Source organism: Marmota monax, unplaced genomic scaffold (assembly GCF_021218885.2).
Source record: "Marmota monax isolate L192 unplaced genomic scaffold, Marmota_monax_Labrador192_F-V1.1 WCK01_AAM20220418_F8-fsc00023, whole genome shotgun sequence".
Lineage (NCBI taxonomy): Eukaryota > Metazoa > Chordata > Mammalia > Rodentia > Sciuridae > Marmota > Marmota monax.
This window is the reverse complement of record NW_026692907.1, coordinates 13,525,605-13,547,890: the sequence shown is the minus strand read 5'-3', so window position 1 is coordinate 13,547,890 and position 22,286 is coordinate 13,525,605. Positions and strand designations below refer to the sequence as shown.

Below are 22,286 nucleotides of genomic sequence, written 5' to 3'. Positions count from 1 at the left end.
TTTTAGAATATCAAATAAAGGTCCCAACTCTCCTGTTGGTATACCTAGATAAGGCCTTATCCAATTTATGTCTCCCAATAACTTTTGAAAGTCGTTAAGTGATTTGAGTTGATCTACTCGTATTTGAATTTTTGGTGGACGGACCATGGTTGAGGATAATAGAACTCCTAAATAATTAATTGGAAAATTTAATTGTACTTTATCTATTGCTATCTCTAGATTATAATTTTTTAATAAGTTTGTAAGTGTGGCATAACATTCCAGCAATATGTTTTTATCTTTATGTGCCAATAATACATCATCCATATAGTGAAATATTTGTAGTTCAGGATTTTGATTTCTAAGTGGCTGGATTGCTTTGTTAACATATATTTGACACATAGTTGGACTGTTAGCCATCCCTTGAGGGAGTACTTTCCATTCATATCTCTGATCAGGACCTTCATGATTTAATGCAGGGATAGTAAATGCAAAACGTGGACTATCCTCGGGATGAATTGGAATTGAAAAAAAACAATCTTTAATATCTATAGCTAAAACATGCCAGGTTTTTGGCAAAGCAGACAATTGAGGAATCCCTGATTGAGCAGGTCCCATAACAACCATCTCATTATTAATGGCTCTTAAATCTTGCAATAATCTCCATTTACCAGATTTCTTTTTGATGACAAAAATGGGAGTATTATGGGGAGATATGGAAGGTTGTATATGTCCTTCCGCTAATTGTTGTTTGACCAGATCATGGGCTACTTGTATCTTTTCTTTAGTCAGGGGCCACTGAGGAACCCACACTGGTCTTTCTGATTTCCAAGTAATTTTGATTGTCTCAGTGGCCCTTTCTGAAAATCCAACCCATGTCTGTCTGTTCCTTGATCTATATGTACTGGTGCTGCTATACCTTGCCCTTGTTTTCCTAATCTTTTTTCTTTCCTAAAGCCTTGTCTAGCCCTAGTAGTGGGCGCATTAGGATTGATGTTATTTGTTAACGTCAAACCTAATTGATCTAGGACATCTCGTCCCCATAAATTTATAGGAAGATGATCCAATACATATGGCTCTATAGTTCCTTCACATCCTTCAGGATCCTTCCAATCTAATATCATAGAACTTCTATGGGGATTAGTCACCACTCCTAGGCCTCGAAGCGTTTGAGTGGCTTGTTGTAATGGCCAATGTTTTGGCCATTCTTGACGAGATATGATGCTAAGGTCAGCTCCTGTGTCCAGTAGTCCATTAAACTCATGACCTTGAATATTTAGTTTTAGCATTGGGCGAGAATCTAAATTTAAAGACAACATAGCCCAATCTACACCTGTGGAGCCTAATCCCCTGGAACCTCTTTCTACACTATGACTAGGAAATTTATTATGTAGGCTGGGTATTATTAACAACTGTGCTATTCTATCTCCAGGTGAAATTACTGATATACCTCTTGGAGAACTAGCTATAATTTTTATTTCACCTACATAATCGGGATCAATTACCCCAGGACTTATCATAAGTCCTTTTAATGTAGATGAACTACGTCCCAATAATAAGCCTACTGTTCCTTGGGGAAGAGGTCCTTTTACTCCTGTGGGAATGATTTGAACTCCCATCTCTGGAGTTAATACTGCTCTAGCAGAGGCACAGATGTCCAACCCTGCACTCCCTCGGGTTTGTCTGATGAGGGATTTAATGGACAATGTGTCCTGGGCACTAGCCTGATGATGTTGCTGGGTTCCTCCACTACCCCGTATATTTGTGGTTGTGGGCCCCGGAGCATTGGGCCCCCCTGTCCGTTTTTTGGCAATGGAGCCTGATGCCTTTCTCCACGATATCGTGGATAAATACCTGGTCGTTGTCCATTTTTTGATAAAGGAGTACCCTCAATGGTGGTTTGAGAACGGCATTCATTAGCCCAATGTCTCCCTCTACGGCATCGTGGGCAAATACCCGGTATTCTATTCCTTTGATACCTACTTTTGTTAAACCCTCCTCCTATGGGGCAATTCCTTTTAAAATGTCCTGTTTGTTCACAATCATAGCATGTTTTTGGCCTGGCATCTAAAGCCTGTTGTACTGAAGCTGCCAAGACTTGCCCTTGTTCATTAATATCTCTACATAATTTAATATATGTGTTTAAATCTTCATGTCTCCCTGGTCTAATAACCTCTCTGCAGCAACGATTTGCTTGGTCACAAGCCAGTTGTTTTATTAATGGCATTGCTTGTTCTGTATCCCCAAAAATTTTGGCAGCCGTTTGAATTAGCCTATCTACAAAGTCAGCGTAAGGTTCATTAGCTCTCTGTATTACCTTAGATAGCTGACCTTGTAAATCTCCATGTCCTTGTAAAGTCTTCCATGCCCTAACTGCGTCTGCAGCAATTTGTGCATATATAGCAGGATCATATTCAATTTGTTGCCGTTGACCCTCATAAGGTCCTTTTCCTAACAACATATCTAGATTTCTTTGAGGGTAACCGGCTGCTGCATTTCGCCTAGCTGTCTCCGTGCAAAATTCCTCATTGGCAACCTTCCATAACAAATATTGTCCTCCATTTAGTACAGATTTACACATGCTAGCCCAATCTGCTGGCGTCATGTCCAAGTTAGTAATGGACTCGACCATGCTTACCGTGAAGGGAGCTTGGGGACCATAGGTTGTTACAGCCTCCTTTAACTGCTTCACTGTTTTAAAATCTAAAGCACGGTGAATTCGCTGCCCTCCTGCCTGTTCAAGTACAGGGCATGCTAATCTTTGAGGTCCTGTCTCAGGATCCCATTTATCAACTACGTGGTTTGAGGGCCACTCAGCTGTCTCCATCGGTGGGGCTGTTGGTTGAATTACACCCTCTTGTGATAAAACGGAGTTAGTAACAGCCTCCTGTTGTGGCCTTTTTCCTAACAACCCCTTTTCCTTTAAATTTTCTTCCTCTGTCTGACTAGCTCGAGAGACCTTCTCTTTTGCTTGATCTAAAATGTCTTTCTCCATGGTCTGAACCTCTAACAATTTACTTTAACATCTTTTCGGTTTGTTTTTTACTAATTTCTAATCTACTATAAAGATAACACAACCCAATAAGATAGCACAAAACAAAGCCGAAACTGAATGAAACAAAAACGGAATAAAAAATCGTTGTATCAATTTTCTCTTCCTCAGGGCCGACAAACTTCAAACCTTTAGTCAACCATTTTTTCCAGTTTGCCTGAGAAATTTCTAGGGATAGGCAGCTTGAAACAAAAACAAGATAAATCAAAACAATAACACATTGTTTTTTGAATTGGTCACCCATTCTTTCGCTCTTCCTCAGGGGCGAGCAATTTCACTTACCTTTAAGCTTCAGAAGTTCCCCGTACGGGCCACCAAATGCCGCAGTCTGGCTGGGCACACAATCACGAGCCACCACACAGCTTGTAGATTCAAACAGCAACTCTTTATTCCTGAACTCACACCAGCCGTCTACAATCACGTTCTGGGGAAATCCACGTTCTCTTCCCAAATCCACGTTCTCTGCCCAAATCCACGTTCTCTGCCCAATTCCACCTCCACTGGGCTTCTATCTCCAAAATATATTGTCTAAATCCCGTGAGAACTCAAGGGGAACTCAGGCAGCAGGATACGCCCTATTCCCAGCAGGAATAATCTTAAACCTTAAACCTGGAACCTAAACTGGGAACGCCCTAAACACGATTATCTTAAAACCGGGAACACCCTAATCTGCCTTGGTCCTTGAGCAAGGTCACGTACATTCAATGTCACTGCAACATGGGGTACGCTGGTAAGGAAATTGTCATACCTACTTGGCTAATGGCTCCCAGCAGGAGATATAGCTCAGTACTAGAGAACCCCTGGATTTCATTCTCAGTACCACACACAAAATGGAAATTCACATGAGCACTTGCAATCATGAATAAGGGAATTATAATAGCTTCAATGGAATCAGTAGCTAGATATAAACCTTTTTAACAGTGAATAAATACCCTTGTACATACTAGGTAAGCACTCTGCTCAATTTTGGATGCAGAAAAAATCATCAGATATATATTTACATTGTCTTGGGGGCATGGGTGAGGTTCTTGGAAATGTGGCACTAAGACTAATCGAAACACACCCATCTTTTTTCATGTGGTCATTTTGACCAAAAATGTCACTCCTTGCTTGTAAAATCATTCCATTTACCTCCCAGAACACAGATGTCACTTCGCCTAACCATGGTTGGCTGAATACACATCTTCCACCCTTCCTGTGTGTCTGGAGGAACTTAGTCAGCTTCTACTCCTTTCCAACAGATCTCTCCTTTTTCCTTCACTGTCAGTCAGTGCAAAGCCAGTCAGACCCATGCTTTATTCACTTTAGAAATATATCTGGGACAACCGGGCATGGTGTCGCCCACCTGTCCTCCCAGCAACTTGGGAGACTGAGGCAGGAGGATCACAAGTTCAAAGCCATCGTCAACAACTTAGCAAGATCCTGTCTCAAAATAAAAAATAAAAAAAGGATGGAGATGTGGCTAAGTGGTTAGACACCCAGTACCCAAAGAACAAATAAGACCCTGTCTCAAAATAAAAAACATAAAAGGACTAGAAATGCAGTTCAGTGGTAGCAATTCTTAGTACTGAAGAGAGAGAAAAAAAAATATCTAGGACCCTCATACACACATACAGCAGGATGATTATTTTCTATGTATGTATGTATGTATGTATATATTTGTAGTGCTGGGGATAGAAGTTAGGGCTTTGAGCATGCTAAGCATACCACTGAGCTACAAAGTCCCTCTCATTTTCTTTTCTCATTTTTAACTTTGCAACAGGGTCTCCCAAAGGTGCTAAAGCTGACCTCAAACTTGCCATCCTCCTGTTTCAGCCTCCTGAATAGATTGGGATTATAAACGTGCCACCATGCACAGTTCTATTTCTTTTTTTGATTGTTGTTGCTGTTTGTTTTATGCAAGGGATTGAACCCAAGGGCATTCAATCACTGAGCCACATCCCCAGCTCTTTTTGAGACAGGGTCTCGCTCAGTTGCTTAGGACCTCACTAAATTGCTGAGGGTGGCCTTGAACTTGCAATCCTCCTGACACAGTTTCCACTGGGATTACAGGCATGCACTACCACACCTGGCTCACTTTTCACTCCAAGAGAACCTTTCAGTGACCTTCCAAACACTTCTATTATACATTTTATTCTTGAAACATAACCTGCATCCACAAGGACAACAGAAAAATATTGCCCTTGGCATTCCTAAGAGATGCAATTCAGAATATATTGTTGGGTTTTTTGCTTTTTTTTTTTTTCAAGTAGACATATGCTGCCCAGTGGGATATGACACTCTCCAGAGGTCGGCTTCACAAAGAAAAATAGGAGGAAATAAGGTCAGAGCAGTTATGCATCAGTCTAGTATGGTAAAACACATTTGCAAGATCAGGGCAAAACTCCTAGCTCCTCATCTGTAGTTTACATTCTGGACAGAGACCTCCTTCCAGGAGACAAAGAGCTCTAAGTGAGCACATACCCTGGAATATCTGATAAGATCTTTAACTCTCAGATGGTAAGGGAAAAAAAAAAAACAAACCCACATCACCGCACATATTTAAGCAGTGTTAGCTTCTGCATTAAAATAAAAAGAAATTTTAATTTCCTTCAGAAAGCATCAGTTAGTGTTCAATACTGGTCAGACAAAAGAAGAAAAAAAATAGAACATAGTCCAAATACAACTACAGACCAAATGATGACTATCATTCTGAAGTTATCTTTATCTCCAATTAAAGACTTATATTCCACTTTAATTTCCCAATTTTAAAGCTGCTCTCCATGAAACCAAATGCTATGATCCGGACATGGTTATTCGTGTCCCCCAGAGGTTCACGGATTTAAGCTTGCTTCCCCAATGTGGCAATGTGGGAGGGGATGGCACCTTCTAAAGGTGAAACCTAGTGGAAAGTGGTTGGGAATGCTGCCCTTAGAAGAGATTAATGAGGTGGTTGGGAATGCTGCCCTTAGAAGAGATTAATGTGTTCTCTTCAGACTCCAGTTGATTCCCATGAGAGTGACTTGTGAAGAATAAAAAAATAAGACTGACCCCACTCTCTGGCTTCCAGTCTCACAATGGGATCTCCCTCTCACATGTGCTCCTGCCATGATATGATGATGTAACCATGGTGGCCAGTACCATGCTCTTGGACCTTCAAAACTTCAACTTAACTAAACCTTTTCTTTTTATAAGTTACACAGCTTAGGTATTTTGTCACAGCAATGAAAATGTACTAATATACCAAGTTTAAAATATTTTGATACCTTCACCTAAAAAATTAGGGCTAAATGGGAGAACCTGAAAGTTCCTCTTTAAATGCACTGATTGACAGTCAAGTTAAGAAATGAAGACCTTTAAAATATATTTCCCCACTGACCTGACCTCAATGTCCCCACTTTTTTTTTCCCCACAGCAATTGAACCCAGGTGTTTTACTACTGTGCTACACCTCCAGCCTTTTCTATTATTTATTTTTGAAAGAGTCTTACCAAATTGCCTGGGGCCTTATTACATTGCTGAGGCTAGCCTTGAGCTTAAAATCCTCCTGCCTCTGCCTCCTAACTTGCTAGTATTACAGACATGAGCCACTGAGCTCACTGATGGCACTTTTTAAAATAAGTGAAAACCTTTCCACATTCACACGTGTTTTACTTCATGTTACTTTTGTGTGGTGCTGAGGGATGAACTCAGGGCCTCACGCATGCTGGGTAAGGGTTCTACCACTGAGCTATAACTCCCGCCCAGTATTTAGTTTTAAATACCTGATGGTTCCCTAGTTATCATTTTGCCTTGGGAGCACCTGGTCAGAAGTAAACACCTTATTCATAGAAGAGGAAAAAAGGATCTTATAACAAAATTGCAAGGGTCATTTGTATATTACAATCCTCAAGGGGAAAAATCCTCCTCCTCCTTCTCCTGCTCCTTCACCTCTCCCCCATACACAAAACAATAGAGTATTTCTTCTCCAACTACTGTGAAGACATGGCAGTGCTGAGCTTTTTAGCAAGGCCAGAGCTGTCCAAACCCGGAGCACCCCCCAACTCCCAGGCGCGGTGTTCCCTTGGCCTGCTTCCACTCTCCTCCTCCCACCCACCGTTAGCACAATGCCTCTCCAGCCATATGGACCAGATGATGAGTCACCCACCACCCAGAATTCCTTCCTTGACCTTTCCACATTCAATCACCTTTAGCACACTCAACAGGCACGTCCTCTGCGGCGCACGACCACATGCCCTGTAACAGAAGGAGTTTCAAGCTGAACACAGGAACCAGCCATTCTTCACACTCCTCCCTTGGCCAAATGGATGGCTTCCAGAGCTTTAAAGAAAAATCACAACTGAAAGTGACCAGATGGGTTTTCAAGGAGAAAGATGCAAACTAAATCAGTTGGGAGACTGACGCACTCTACTAAAAACAGGACTGCGACGTAAAAGAACTTCAGTTATTCACCCCGAGAGGCACGATGATGGCAAAAGCAAGCACTGAAAGGAGATGCAGAACATTCCATGGCTGTAACTTGACTTTGACTCTGAACAGCTAAATATTTTTAGAACTGTTTTTGAGATTAATACTTCAAGTAGTCACACCCCCCCCAAATCCCCCACCAAAATTCTGGACCTGCACACCAGCCAGCACAAATGATAAAAATGAAGAAAATTTCAAGGCATGAACTGCATGGCAAGTACTCTTCTAAGCACTTAACATATATTCACTCACTTGATCCTTATGAAAAGTCTTTCCTCATCCATTTTCCATGAGGAATCTGATGTACAGAGGTGAGGTGACCTGCCCAAGGTCAAACACAACCAGGAAGAGGCAGAGCTGGGATTCAAATTGCGCAGACTGATACGAGGGCCCATGCGCTATGATCATCTCCAAAGGAAAGGTGATCATAGGTGATCCTCTCTTAACTTAGATCTTTAAATTCACTAAAACCACACAAGTTCAGTTGCAAGACGAAAAGCCGAACAAAGAATTGAAACTATGGAAATGACCGTGAGGTGATGGCAAAGATAGAATTCATCAGCTGTGCCAAATGCTCACCCAGAAAGTACTGGGGAGCTTGCCTTAGTAAGTTAAAGGCACAGAATCTACATAAATGACTTTTATGATGATAGCCAAAAGCCTCAAAAAGCCTTGGATGACAATGGAAAACGTCCCAGAGTCATAGCACACTATACCACCCATGACTCCTGTCCATCCTCCCTCCTCAGTCTATTCAGCCATGTGGTGCTTCCTTTCCATCCTACTGCCATTGCTTAAACTCAGGCCTAGAATATCCATTAGTCCAGTGATTATAAGGATGTCTTCTCTGGCTTCTAGTTGCCACTCTCCCTCCTGCCCCAGCACTCCATCTCTCCTGCACTGCATGACAGGAGAGAGATCTGATCTGATAATGTTGTACCCCTTATTTAATAACTCTTCAGTAATCACTATGATGAGAAATTCCCAGTCTCACCCTTTTTGTACAGAATCAAAGGTTAGCCTCCTGACTTATTCTGCTGATAGGTTTAGGAGAATACTAAGCATAGTCATGCCCCTCTTAAATTGTACACATTGACTCTCTGCAAAAAAAAAAAAAAAATTAAATCTGCTTTCCCAACTCATTCAGCTACCTGAGGACATCTAGTAACTCATCCATATGATTTGCTTAGGAACTAATTCTTTGTACTTCTTTATACAACTGACTCCCCTCCTGGGATATAAGCCCCTTAAGAGCAGGGACAGTTTGTTACTATTTACCAATCATGCTGAAATAAACAAGCTTGAAGATTCCTCTTTAGGAAGAAATACAGAATAGAAGTGCCAGATGGAAAAGTATACACATCGCTAAACTGCTCCCCAAAGGCTGTCCATGTGACAGCTCAACAGTAAAAGGTTTGCAGATGTTCTGTTAATCCACCAGGTGAAAACTAGTGACTCATGGTTGTGATTTGTGTAGTCCCTGGTAAATGAAAGAACCTCGAATTTAAGATGAGATATACTTAAGGTGACTGAGTCATGGAAACAGGGCACCATGGAAACTGGAACAATACCAACAATCCCATGAAAGGTTACTTCAACTCAGGGCTCTCATGACGGTGGTCTGGAAACGGAGAATTAAGAGGATTCACCACGGTGAGTTTCTATGCTGCCAAATCCTAACACTGAATACATGACAAGAGAGTTTAGAGGGAAAAATAGCACTTTCCAATGTAAGGAAACCACAACCAGGAAATCCAGCTCACCCCACAGCCCACTCACCATCCAGTAGCCAGTGTTGGCCGCTCCTGAGCTCCAGCTCTGACACCATTAGGCGTGTGATCACGTGATCTGGAACCAAAAGACCTTTCTCCAGGTACTGCCTTGCCATTTCGCCAACTTCTGTTAAAAGATAGTTAAAGAGACACTAAGAAGGCTTCTAGAGGAAGAAAGAGCTTTTGAATTCTGACAATTTCACCTTCTCTCTCACCCACCCTGATATGGAGGGAAAGTTGAAGGTAATTGCTATAGTTTTTTTTTTTTAAATCTTGGCTTCAATAATGGCAGTATTGTTGCTTAATTTAACCCATTTGTCTTCTAACAAATTAGAAAAAGCAACTCTTAGAAATAGGCACAGCCAGAAAAAGGAGAAGAAGAAAAAATATGAATTGGCCAAGATAAAAAAAAAGAGTAGAAAACAAAGTTGGAGTGAAGAGAGAGGGTGGTACAAGAAGGTTTAAAAGATGTCCAAGTTCGGGGCGAACAACGAGCGCGGGGCGGCCGAATTCCGGCTCCCGGAACCGCCCTGGCCCAGGGCTGCAGAGCCTGCAGAGGCTGCTTCTTGGACCCTGCTCCTATCAGAGCATACACCAAGCACTAAGCGGCCGAGTTCCGGCTCCCGGAACTGAGCCCGCGGGGACTGCTTCTTTGAGCCTACACTTATAGGAGCTTACACCGAGCACGGAGCGGCCGAGTTCCGGCTCCCGGAACTTCCCTGGCCCGGGGCTAGGAGCCTGCAGAAACTGCTTCTCGGTCCGGGTCCTGCTGAGGGCCGGTCAGGACTCACCCGTTGCTTTGGTTGCCCGGCAAGGGGAACAAAATGCTGCCATTCGCATAGGATACCAACATGGCAGAGATCTGATGTCAGCAGAAAGCGGCGGAGGAGAGAACTTCATCAATACCAGCGGCGACATAAACAGTTGGTCTCCTGGTAGGGGGGGTGAGGCACAGACACCCGAGTCTCCTCAATTTGTCATCGAGCCAGAGGGGAGGAGCCGGGCCGCCGCCAGCGCCCGGAGCAGGCCCAGCGGCTCGCCAGCGTGGTGACCGCCGTGACCCCAATTGGAGAGGGGGCGGAACGGAGCCGCCACCCGCACCCGCAAGGTGGGCAGACCCGCGACCCAGTGGTACATGGGCGTGGTAGGAGGGGCAGGGCAGAGCCACCGTTCGCACTTGCAAGGTAAACAGACCTGTGACAGCCTGGCGGGTCAGGCCCACTGGCCTGCAAGTGTGGTACACACGTCACCCCAACTGGAGTAGGGGCAGAGCAGATCCTTCTCCCACGCCCGGATCAGGCCCTGCCGGTGTGGTGGCCACGTGACCCCAATTGGAGTGGGGGCGGAGTGGAACCGCCTACCCGTGCCCGCAGGGTGAGCAGACCTGTGACCAACCTGCAGATCAGGCCCAGGGGTCCGCAGGCGTGGTAGGAGGGGCAGGGCAGATCCGCTGCCCGCGCCTCCAAGGTAGGCAGACCTTCAACAGACCAGCGGATCAGGCCCAGGAGCCTGCCGGCGTGGTACACACACCACCCTAATTGGAGTAGGGGCAGAGCAGAGTCGCCGCCCGTGCCAGGAACAGGCCCAGCGTCCTGCAGGCGGGGTAGTCACGACACCCCAATTGGAGTAGGGGCAGAGCAGAGCCTCCACCAGTGCCCGAAAGGTGGGCAGATCTGCGACCGACCAGCGGGACAGGCCCAGTGGCCTGCCGGTACGACAGACACGTCACCCCATTTGGAGTAGGGGCAGAGTAGAGCCGCCGCCCGTGCCTGCAGGGTAGGCAAACCTGCAACCGACCGGTGGATCAGGCCCGGTGGCCTGCCGGCGTGGTACACTCGTCACCCCAATTGGAGTAGGGGCAGAACAGAGCCGCCGCCAGCGCCCAGTACAGGCCCAGTGACCTGCCGGCGTGGTAGCCACGACACCCCAATTGGAATAAGGAGAGAGCAGAGCCGCCGCCCGCGCCTGCAGGAAAGATACGCAAGCAGTATGAAAAGACAAGGAAAGAAAGAACCACAAGCAATGCAGGTCAACACAACTTTAGAAGAGGTAACAGCGGCAGCAGATGGAATGTCAGATAAAGAATTCAGGATATACATGCTTCAGATGATCTGGAGTATCAAGGAAGACATTAGACAGCAAAATCAGACAATGAAAGATCACTTCGACAATGAATTACGCAAACAAATCCAGGAAGCAAAGGATCAACTATACAGGGAGATAGAGGTTATAAAAAACAAGCAATCAGAAATCCTAGAAATGCAGGAAGCAATAAACCAACTTAAAAACTCAATGGAGAATACTACCAGCAGAGTAGAACACTTAGAAGATAATGAAGACAAAGTATTTCAACTGGAAAAGAACATAGACAGCTCAGCAAGACTGTTAAGAAACCATGAGCAGAACATCCAAGAAATATGGGATAACATTAAGAGACCAAACTTAAGAGTCATTGGGATACAGGAAGGTACAGAGCTCCAAACCAAAGGAATGAGCAGTCTATTCAATGAAATAATACGAGAAAACTTCCCAGACTTGAAGAATGAGAGAAATCCCAAATCCTAGAAGCCTACAGGACGCCGAATGTGCAAAATCATAAGAGATCCACACCTAGACACATTATAATGAAGATGCCCAACATACAGAATAAGGGGAGAATTTTAAAAGCTACAAGAGAAAGGAAGCAGATTACATTTAGGGGTAAGCCAATCAGGATAACAGCTGATCTTTCAACACAGACTCTGAAAGCTAGAAGATCCTGGAATAACATATTTCAAACACTGAAAGAAAATGGGTTCCAACCAAGAATTGTGTATCCAGCGAAATTAAGCTTCAGGATGGAAGATGAAATTAAAACCTTCCACGATAAACAAAAGTTTAAAGAATTCGCATCTAGAAAACCATCTCTTCAAAACATCCTCGCCAAAGCATTACAGGAAGAGGAAATGGAAAATAACAATGAAAACCAACAGTGGGAGGTAGGACAGTAAAGGGGGGGAAAATAATCAAAGAGGAAAACAAACCATGTTTAGTAACAGAAATAAACAAATATGGCTGGAAGAACAACCCATATCTCAATAATAACCCTAAATGTTAATGGCTTAAACTCACCAATTAAGAGACACAGGCTAGTAGAATGGATCACAAAACAAGACCCAACAATATGCTGCCTACAGGAGACGCATTTGATAGGAAAAGACATACATAGGCTGAAGGTGAAAGGTTGCGAAAAATCATCACTCATATGGACTTCGGAAACAAGCAGGAGTGTCCATACTCATATCAAATAAAATAGATTTCAAGCCAAAGTTAATCAAAAGGGATAAAGAGGGACACTACATACTGCTTAAGGGAACCATACACCAACAAGACATAACAATCATAAATATTTATGCCCCAAACAATGGTGCAGCTATGTTCATCAAACAAACTCTTCTCAAGTTCAAGAGTCTAATAGACCACCATACCATAATCATGGGAGACTTCAACACACCTCTCTTGCCACTGGACAGATCTTCCAAACAAAAGTTGAATACGGAAACTATAGAACTCAATAACACAATTAATAACCTAGACCTAATTGACATATATAGAGTATACCACCCAACATCAAGCAGTTACACTTTTTTCTCAGCAGCACATGGATCCTTCTCAAAAATAGATCATATATTATGTCACAGGGCAACTCTTAGACAATATAAAGGAGTAGAGATAATACCATGCATCTTATCTGATCATAATGGAATGAAACTGAAAATCAACGATAAAAGAAGGAAGGAAAAAGAAAACATCACTTGGAGAATGAACAATAGGTTACTGAATGATCAATGGGTTATAGAAGACATCAAGGAGGAAATTAAAAAATTCTTAGAGATAAATGAAAACACAGACACAACATATCGGAATCTATGGGACACATTGAAAGCAGTTCTAAGAGGAAAATTCATTGCTTGGAGTTCATTCCTTAAAAAAAGAAAAAGCCAACAAATAAATGATCTCATACTTCATCTCAAAATCCTTGAAAAAGAAGAGCAAAACAACAGCAAAAGAAGTAGAAGGCAAGAAATAATTAAAATCAGAGCTGAAATTAATGAAATCGAAACAAAAGAAACAATTGAAAAAATTGACAAAACTAAAAGTTGGTTCTTTGAAAAAATAAACAAAATCGACAGACCCTTAGCCATGCTAGCGAAGAGAAGAAGAGAGAGAACTCAAATTACTAGCATACGGGATGAAAAAGGCAATATCACAACAGACACTTCAGAAATACAGAAGATAATCAAAAACTATTTTGAATCCTTATACTCCAATAAATTAGAAGATAGTGAAGGCATAGATAAATTTCTTAAGTCATATGATCTGCCCAGATTGAGTCAGGAGGATATAGAAAACCTAAACAGACCAATATCAATTGAGGAAATAGAAGAAACCATAAAGAGACTACCAACTAAGAAAAGCCCAGGACCGGATGGGTATACAGCAGAATTTTACAAAACCTTTAAAGAAGAACTAATACCAATACTTTTCAAGCTACTTCAGGAAATAGAAAAAGAGGGAGAACTTCCAAATTCATTCTATGAGGCCAACATCACCCTGATACCTAAACCAGACAAAGACACTTCAAAGAAAGAAAACTACAGACCAATATCTCTAATGAACCTAGATGCAAAAATCCTCAATAAAATTCTGGCGAATCGGATACAAAAACATATCAAAAAAATTGTACACCATGATCAAGTAGGATTCATCCCTGGGATGCAAGGATGGTTCAATATACGGAAATCAATAAATGTTATTCACCACATCAATAGACTTAAAAATAAGAACCATATGATCATCTCGATAGATGCGGAAAAAGCATTCGACAAAGTACAGCATCCCTTTATGTTCAAAACTCTAGAAAAACTAGGGATAACAGGAACATACCTCAATATTGTAAAAGCAATCTATGCTAAGCCTCAGGCTAGCATCATTCTGAATGGAGAAAAACTGAAGGCATTCCCTCTAAAATCTGGAACAAGACAGGGATGCCCTCTCTCTCCGCTTCTGTTCAACATAGTTCTCGAAACACTGGCCAGAGCAATTAGACAGACGAAAGAAATTAAAGGCATAAAAATAGGAAAAGAAGAACTTAAATTATCACTATTTGCAGATGATATGATTCTATACCTAGCAGACCCAAAAGGCTCTACAAAGAAACTATTAGAGCTAATAAACGAATTCAGCAAAGTGGCAGGATATAAAATCAACACGCATAAATCAAAGGCATTCCTGTATATCAGCGACAAATCCTCTGAAATGGAAGTGAGGACAACCACTCCATTCACAATATCTTCAAAAAAATTAAAATACTTGGGAATCAACCTAACAAAAGAGGTGAAAGACTTATACAATGAAAACTACAGAACCCTAAAGAGAGAAACAGAAGATCTTAGAAGATGGAAAAATATACCCTGTTCATGGATAGGCAGAACTAACATCATCAAAATGGCGATATTACCAAAAGTTCTCTATAGGTTTAATGCAATGCCAATCAAAATCCCAACGGCATTTCTTGTAGAAATAGAGAAAGCAATCATGAAATTCATATGGAAAAATAAAAGACCCAGAATAGCAAAAACAATGCTAAGCAGGAAGTTTGAATCAGGCGGTATAATGATACCAGACTTCAAACTATACTACAGAGCAATAGTAACAAAAACAGCATGGTACTGGTACCAAAACAGGCGGGTGGACCAATGGTACAGAATAGAGGACACAGAAACCAATCCACAAAACTACAACTATCTTATATTTGATAAAGGGGCTAAAAGCATGCAATGGAGGAAGGATAGCATCTTCAACCAATGGTGCTGGGAAAACTGGAAATCCATATGCAACAAAATGAAACTGAATCCCTTTCTCTCGCCATGCACAAAAGTGAATTCAAAATGGATCAAGGAGCTTGATATCAAATCAGAGACGCGCCGTCTGATAGAAGAAAAAGTTGGCTACGATCTACAGTCGGTGGGGTCGGGCTCCAAATTCCTTAATAGGACACCCATAGCACAAAAGTTAATAACTAGAATCAACAAATGGGACTTACTCAAACTAAAAAGTTTTTTCTCAGCAAAAGAAACAATAAGAGAGGTAAATAGGGAGCCTACACCCTGGGAACAAATCTTTACTCCTCACACTTCAGATAGAGCCCTAATATCCAGAGTATACAAAGAACTCAAAAAATTAGACAATAAGAGAACAAACAACCCAATCAACAAATGGGCCAAGGACCTGAACAGACACTTCTCAGAGGAGGACATACAGTCAATCAACAAGTACATGAAAAAATGCTCAACATCTCTAGCTGTCAGAGAAATGCAAATCAAAACCACCCTAAGATACCATCTCACTCCAGTAAGATTGGCAGCCATTATGAAGTCAAACAACAACAAGTGCTGGCGAGGATGTGGGGAAAAGGGTACACTTGTACATTGCTGGTGGGACTGCAGATTGGTGCAGCCAATTTGGAAAGCAGTATGGAGATTTCTTGGAAAGCTGGGAATGGAGCCACCATTTGACCCAGCTATTCCCCTTCTCGGTCTATTCCCTAAAGACCTAAAAAGAGCATGCTACAGGGACACTGCTACATCGATGTTCATAGCAGCACAGTTCACAATAGCAAGACTGTGGAACCAACCTAGATGCCCTTCAATAGACGAATGGATAAAAAAAATGTGGCATTTATACACAATGGAGTATTACTCTGCATTAAAAAATGACAAAATCATAGAATTTACAGGGAAATGGATGGCATTAGAGCAGATTATGCTAAGTGAAGCTAGCCAATCCCTAAAAAACAAATGCCAAATGTATTCTTTGATATAACGAGAGTAACTAAGATCAGAGTAGGGACGAAGAGCAGGAGAAGAAGATTAACATTAAACAGGGATGAGAGGTGGGAGGGAAAGGGAGAGAGAAGGGAAATTGCATGGTAATGGAAGGAGACCCTCAGGGTTATACAGTGGAGGGGGTAGAGAGAGAGGAGGGGAGGGGAGAGGTGCGGAGGGGGGAGGGTGGAGGATGGGAAAGGCAGCGGAGCACAACAGACACTAGTATGGCAATATGTAAATCAATGGATGTGTAACTGATGTGATTCTGCAATCTGTGTATGGGGTGAAGGTGGGAGTTCATAACCCACTTGAATCAAAGTGTGGAATATGATATGTCAAGAAATTTGTAATGTTTTGAACAACCCACAATAAAAAATTAAAAATAAAAAAATAAAAAAATAAAAAGATGTCCAAGACTTCTCAGAGGTGAGACACACACTGGACCTCAGGCCTCCCAACAGTTTATGGTAACAAAGACAGATGATCAACCACATGGTATACGAAGACTGAAAGATGCTGAGAAGCATAACCATTCTTAGAAAGACCAAAGGGAAAAATTTCCACTGGCCCTCAAAAAGATGCTGCACGATGTGTAACACAAACAGGTTTATTTCCTTCCATGAGCCTCAATAAGCAGATGGCACGTTGATGACGCAGTTGTAAAAGCAACTCAGCATTAGTGGGATGCCAAGCTCATAAATGGATGTGAACCTTTAAAAAACCACTTTCCGAGGAGAAACTGCTTCTATCATGAATTTTAATTTTTTTTTTTTTTTTTTAGTTTATGGCGGACAGAACATCTTTGTATGTGGTGCTGAGGATCGAACCCTGGCCGCACGCACGCCAGGCGAGCACACTACCGCTTGAGCCACATCTCCAGCCCCCTTCTATCTTAATTTAAAATAACAATTCCGTATATGTAGAAACTGTGGCTTGACTTTGGCAGGGCAAATTATCAGTTGAAATCTACATATTTCTCAGAACTGAATGTTTTTTTTTTTTTTAACAAAAATTAAGTCCTCCAGGGAACTGATCATGAACATTTAAGAATCACATTCTCACAGGCTAATTAAGTTCTTACAACAACACAAAGCAGAATTATATCATATATATTACCTTTTATCACCTTGACCCTTTTTGGTAAAAGTAGGGTCAAGGTGATTTAATTTTGGTAGAGCCTTTACTACTCCCAAGTTAAGCTCTGAAATATATTCAGTAAAGGATTCTAATCACTCAGTTGCTACCACTGGACAAGCAGCTTAGAGCAAGGCCATTCAGTTATGCACATTCAGTAACACGCTGCGAGAAGCGGGACCCCAAGACTGCTGTAAAGGAGAAAGTAGCTGAACTGGAATGTTAAGGAGTCACCTTCGTTCAAAAGTATTGTTGATTACATTCTGTGTAACAGGTAATATTCTCAAGATGTAGCTGTGGACAAAAGTTCCAGCTTACTGAAATTGAGACAGTATTATCTGGACTAAAAGCAACAATAACCACCATTAACTTAGCACACACTATGTCCCAGACACTATGCTTTAGGTACTTTATAGGTGTTATTTCCTTGAATTGTGATAAGATATTCACCTTCAGATAGGATGCAATATTTGTATTTTTGACAGCTTTTTTCACAAACCATAATGTTTCCATTTTAAAATGTACAGCTTAGTGACTTTTAATATATTCTCAATGCTGTGTAACATCTTTGTTCCCTAATTTCAGAACATTTTCACGCACTGGGGAAAAAAAACTCCCTACTCATTAGCAGTCACTCCCCTTTGCCCTTCCTCCAGCATGCACCTTCCTCTAAAACTACTAATTTACTTTCTACCTTTATTTGTCTATTGTGAGCATTTCTTATAAATAGAATCATATAATACATAGTCTTTTGTTTCTGGATTCCTTCACTTAGCATAATATCTTCAAAGTTCATACATACCAGCCCATGTTGGGCTAGTATTAGTAGCTCATTCCTTTTTTTTGCTGAATAATAGTCCAAAAACATGGCTATGCCACACTTTATGTTTATAGATAACATTAGTTAATGCACATTGGGTTGTTTTTACTGTTTTTTCCTTAATGGTACTTGGGATCAAATGAAGGGCCTCATGATGTCGGGTAAAAATGCTACCACTAAGCTACACTCTGAGCCCTTCTACTTTTTGGCTATAATGAATAATGCTCCAGTGAATGTCCAGGTACAGGCTTTAATGTGAATACAATACCTGTGTGATATTCACATTCCAAGGCTAAACAATCACTAGCACAGAGGTGATAAAAAAAAAAATTAAAAAAAAAAATTAAAAATTAATTAAAAAAAAAAAATTAAAAATAAAATACTGGGGGCTGGGGATGTGGCTCAAGTGGTAGCGCGCTTGCCTGGCATGCATGTGGCCCGGGTTCGATCCTCAGCACCACATACAAAGATGTTGTGTCCGCCGAAAACTAAAAAATAAATAAAAAAAAAAAAATAAAATAAAATAAAATAAAATACTGTCACCTGTTGAAGGGTAGGATCCTGGATGCACACTTATTAAAATTCTCCTAAGACTGGTTAAAAAAGAAAACACCTCTTTCTAAATAACTGAAAGAGCCAATAAGTAGGTGTCATTTCTTTAGGAAAAGCATAAGAATTATCATATACCCGCACGCACACACTTAGGTGGCATGAAATTCATGGCTGTAGGCCATTCCTTCCAATTCCATTGAACTCCACAGAGGCCCAAATAGACACCAAATAACTTCCAAACAGAAATACAGAAGGATCCAAAATTCACGGCTGGTTACCGTCATGAAATGGGGGTCCACTGTTCATATATGGTAAACTACACAACTAGAGAATATGGGGTATGGTTAGTTTGGTTTTTTTTTTTTTTTTGGTATGGTTAGTTTTATGTTTTTTTTTTTTTTTTTTAAGAGCGAGAGAATTTCAATATTTACTTTTCAGCGGACACAACATCTTTGTTTGTATGTGGTGCTGAGGATCGAACCCGGGCCGCACGCATGCCAGGCAAGCGCGCTACCACTTGAGCCACATCCCCAGCCCAGTTTTATGGTTTAAATACTCTCTGAATCCTCCTAAATACTCATTCAGGTGCTACCTGTTAAGTTATCAGGCCCTATACCAATGTAGTATAAGGTCTGTCCCAAAGCTTCGAGCCTAAACACTGGAACTGCCAACCCACCAAAATCTCAATAGCAAAATTTGATGGAATTTTACTGTGTTAGGTAGAAAAAATAACCAGTACTTATCACAATTAAGTTGCAGAGGGGCTCTATATTGCCAGTCAAGTTTCATGTAAATACCTTATGATACAGAAATAGGTTATTATTAGTCACAAACTAAATGAAGGTATGACCACTGAAGCACTATGCCCCTACAATATCAGTCCACAGTTACAGAAGGCCACCCAGGCTCCCTCAGTGTCTTGACCCTAATCACTCAAAGATTTGTTTTACTAAAGGTAGGGATCAAAACCTCAAACAAGTCCATAGTAATCAGGCAAAATACATTAACTAGAATGGAAGCCTCTTGGGATCAAATGCTATTAACATTTAAGCGAGGTTTTTAAATTTTGTTTGAATATTTATTTCTCCCTTTATATTTTTCAATAACTAACCCAGAAATTACCAGCACAAAGACAACGGTGATGAGTGTTTTGTGGCATAAAAACCAAGGAATATCACAAGCCAGAATCAGCTATCATCTTGCCAGCACCCCCTGGGAGCTCCCATGTCACTCCAGACCACTGTCTCCCTCCCAAGTTGCTGCCACTCAAAACCACAGGCAAAACTCCTCCGAACACATCACATGTCCAAACAGTTCTGTACAAGCACTGTGTGCCAGGCACCATGCAAGGCACTGCAGGTGCAAATGAGAGCATCCTCAAGAAGCTCATCAAGGAGCCAAATAGACCTGAGGATTAAGCACACACGAGTTCAATTTGTTTCAAAAACAGGGCTCCTAATCAGGCTGTTGGAATCCTAAATGTCATTCTGCCCATTTTATATGTCGCAAGTCGTTTTCCCACTTCAGGCTAAGCTTCAAAAGATTTAGTATTCAGTGGCTTCCTTTTAACATAACCTTCCTTTCCCCTTCCCCTTCCCCCACAACTCAAGACCTGTTTCTACCCTGCAGTCAGAGTAGTCTCACTTGTACATCTGATTGCATCACACTCCTGCTTTAAAAGCATTCCACAGTCCATGCAGTGGCTTCCAAGACCTGTCCCTGAGTACATCGCAGGGCTATTTCCTCTTGCCACAGGCCTCCACCCTCCACTCTCCAGGGCCAGAGCCATTCCTTCCTCTTCAGGTTCCCTTGAGCAAGCCCTAAAGCAACTTGTCCTCCATCTGAAGCACTGCATTTTATTTTTCATGTCAGTCTCCCATCATACAGTAGGAATCGTGTCTGCTCTGTGCATTGCTGTCTCTGATGCAGGGTGAAGAGGGTCTGATAAAAGCAGATATGCAATATGCATATAAAGACCGACCATTCCTTCCAATTCTATTCAACTCCCCAGAGGACCAGGTTAACTGGGGAGTTACCACTAAGGTAGGTAGCTACTCATAACAGAACAACTAGATCCATTTACAAACACTACAACTATTAATGTCTGAGTTAAATTAAAACGTTACATTGGAATATATCTTCCCCAGCTAGTACTTCATTTTCAGTACCACTGCAAAGAGATATCGAAAACAATTACAAGGATGCCATCATGACAAACGAAATTCATTGGCCTTACTATTACAATTGAGTCATTCATTTAAAAAAAAAATCTGCTGAGCTGGGGGTGCTGTGGCACAATCCCAGCAACTCAGGAGGATGAGGTAGGAGGATAGCAAGTTCAAAGCCAGCCTCAGCAACTTAGCAAGACCCTAAGCAACTCAGAGAGACCTGACTCAAAATTTAAAAAAATGTTTTAAAAAGGGCTGGGAATGTGGCTCAGTGGTTCAATCCTAGGTTTAAAATACACACACACACACATACACACACACTAAGCAACTACTGTATGCCCTGCTATGGCACATTTTGTTAAGGTCAGGGAACCACAAAGGGAGTATCAGAAGTTGTTATCAGTTTTTGATGGCTCTAGCAGGTGCCAAAAATTGACAATCTGACCTACTTTCAGAACAAAGTCAAAATATAGTAACATTCCCCTATCCTTTACTGACCCAACCAGTTTTTTAAAAAATGAAGATTCAATTCTTTTTTTTTTTTTTTGCCTAAAAAATATGCCCATTTGCCAGGTGAAATGGCACAGTCTATAATTCCAGCAGCTTAGGAGGCTGAGGCAGAAGGATCATAAGTTTGAGGCCAGCCTCAGCAACTTAATGAGGCCCAAAGCAACTTAGTGAGACCCTTTCTCTAAATAAAATATTAAAAAAGGGCTGGAAATGTTGCTCAGTGATTAAGCACCCCAATATACCAAAAACAAACAAACAGACAAAAATATATACCCACTCATATAAAATTCTAGAATAGACAAAATTAATGTTGAGGGATACCCACATGTGACAAAGTATATGGTAAAGCAAGATAACAATTGGCACAAGATGCAAGATGGTTGGCCTGGGTGGGGAGATGGAGAAAGGACATGGGGTTTCAAAGGTACTGGTGATGTTTTATTTCTTGGCTGGGTGGTAGATACACAACTGCTATCCTTTAAACCACACACATACATACCCATATCCTCTTTTTGTTCTGATCAAGTGAGGGCAAATTGGATACAGACAACAGAGCTGGACCACTGTTCACAAAACAGCAAATTCCCAAGATGCCTAAGTCACCAGAAACAGATAATTACTCCATGTTCTTTGCATTGTTGAAGCTAGAACATGCTAAGAGTGAAAGACCCCTGTAAAAAAGCCCAATTCCCTCACACAAGGTGGCCCTACTCTATCAGACTTTATGGAAGGAATGGAATTAAGAAAAACTGTTTCCTCAGTACCACCCTTCTCCAAAAATGGGTGATCATGTCAAAACACACACACACACACACACACACACAAAAAGGCCTGATCAACAATGAACTGCAACTTTATGATTATAAACTACAAGTTCTTTATTCCCCAGTATGCAAGAATAAAATTTTGCCACTGAAGAAACTGCTTGTAAAAAAATTTTTTCCAAAGAAAAATTTCAACCTATAAGCTGTTTACCCTTGATATC

The 22,286-nt window shown here is 41.5% G+C and overlaps 1 protein-coding gene across 8 annotated transcripts in view; it reads right to left on the bottom strand.

Moving 5' to 3' along the window:
• Ak4 (adenylate kinase 4) overlaps positions 1-22,286 on the bottom strand; it is a 79,737-nt gene that overhangs the window by 29,513 nt on the left and 27,938 nt on the right. For 5 of the 8 annotated variants that reach the window (XM_058581549.1, XM_058581555.1, XM_058581551.1 and 2 more), the window contains one exon: positions 9,256-9,375. The exons of 1 other annotated variant lie outside the window; for it this stretch is intronic. In XM_058581549.1, coding sequence (XP_058437532.1) covers positions 9,256-9,375 — 120 coding nt within the window. Of the gene's footprint in view, positions 1-550; positions 7,330-9,255; positions 9,376-22,286 lie in introns of those variants that run through there. 2 more of the 8 variants (XM_058581548.1, XM_058581552.1) reach the window with 2 other exon arrangements.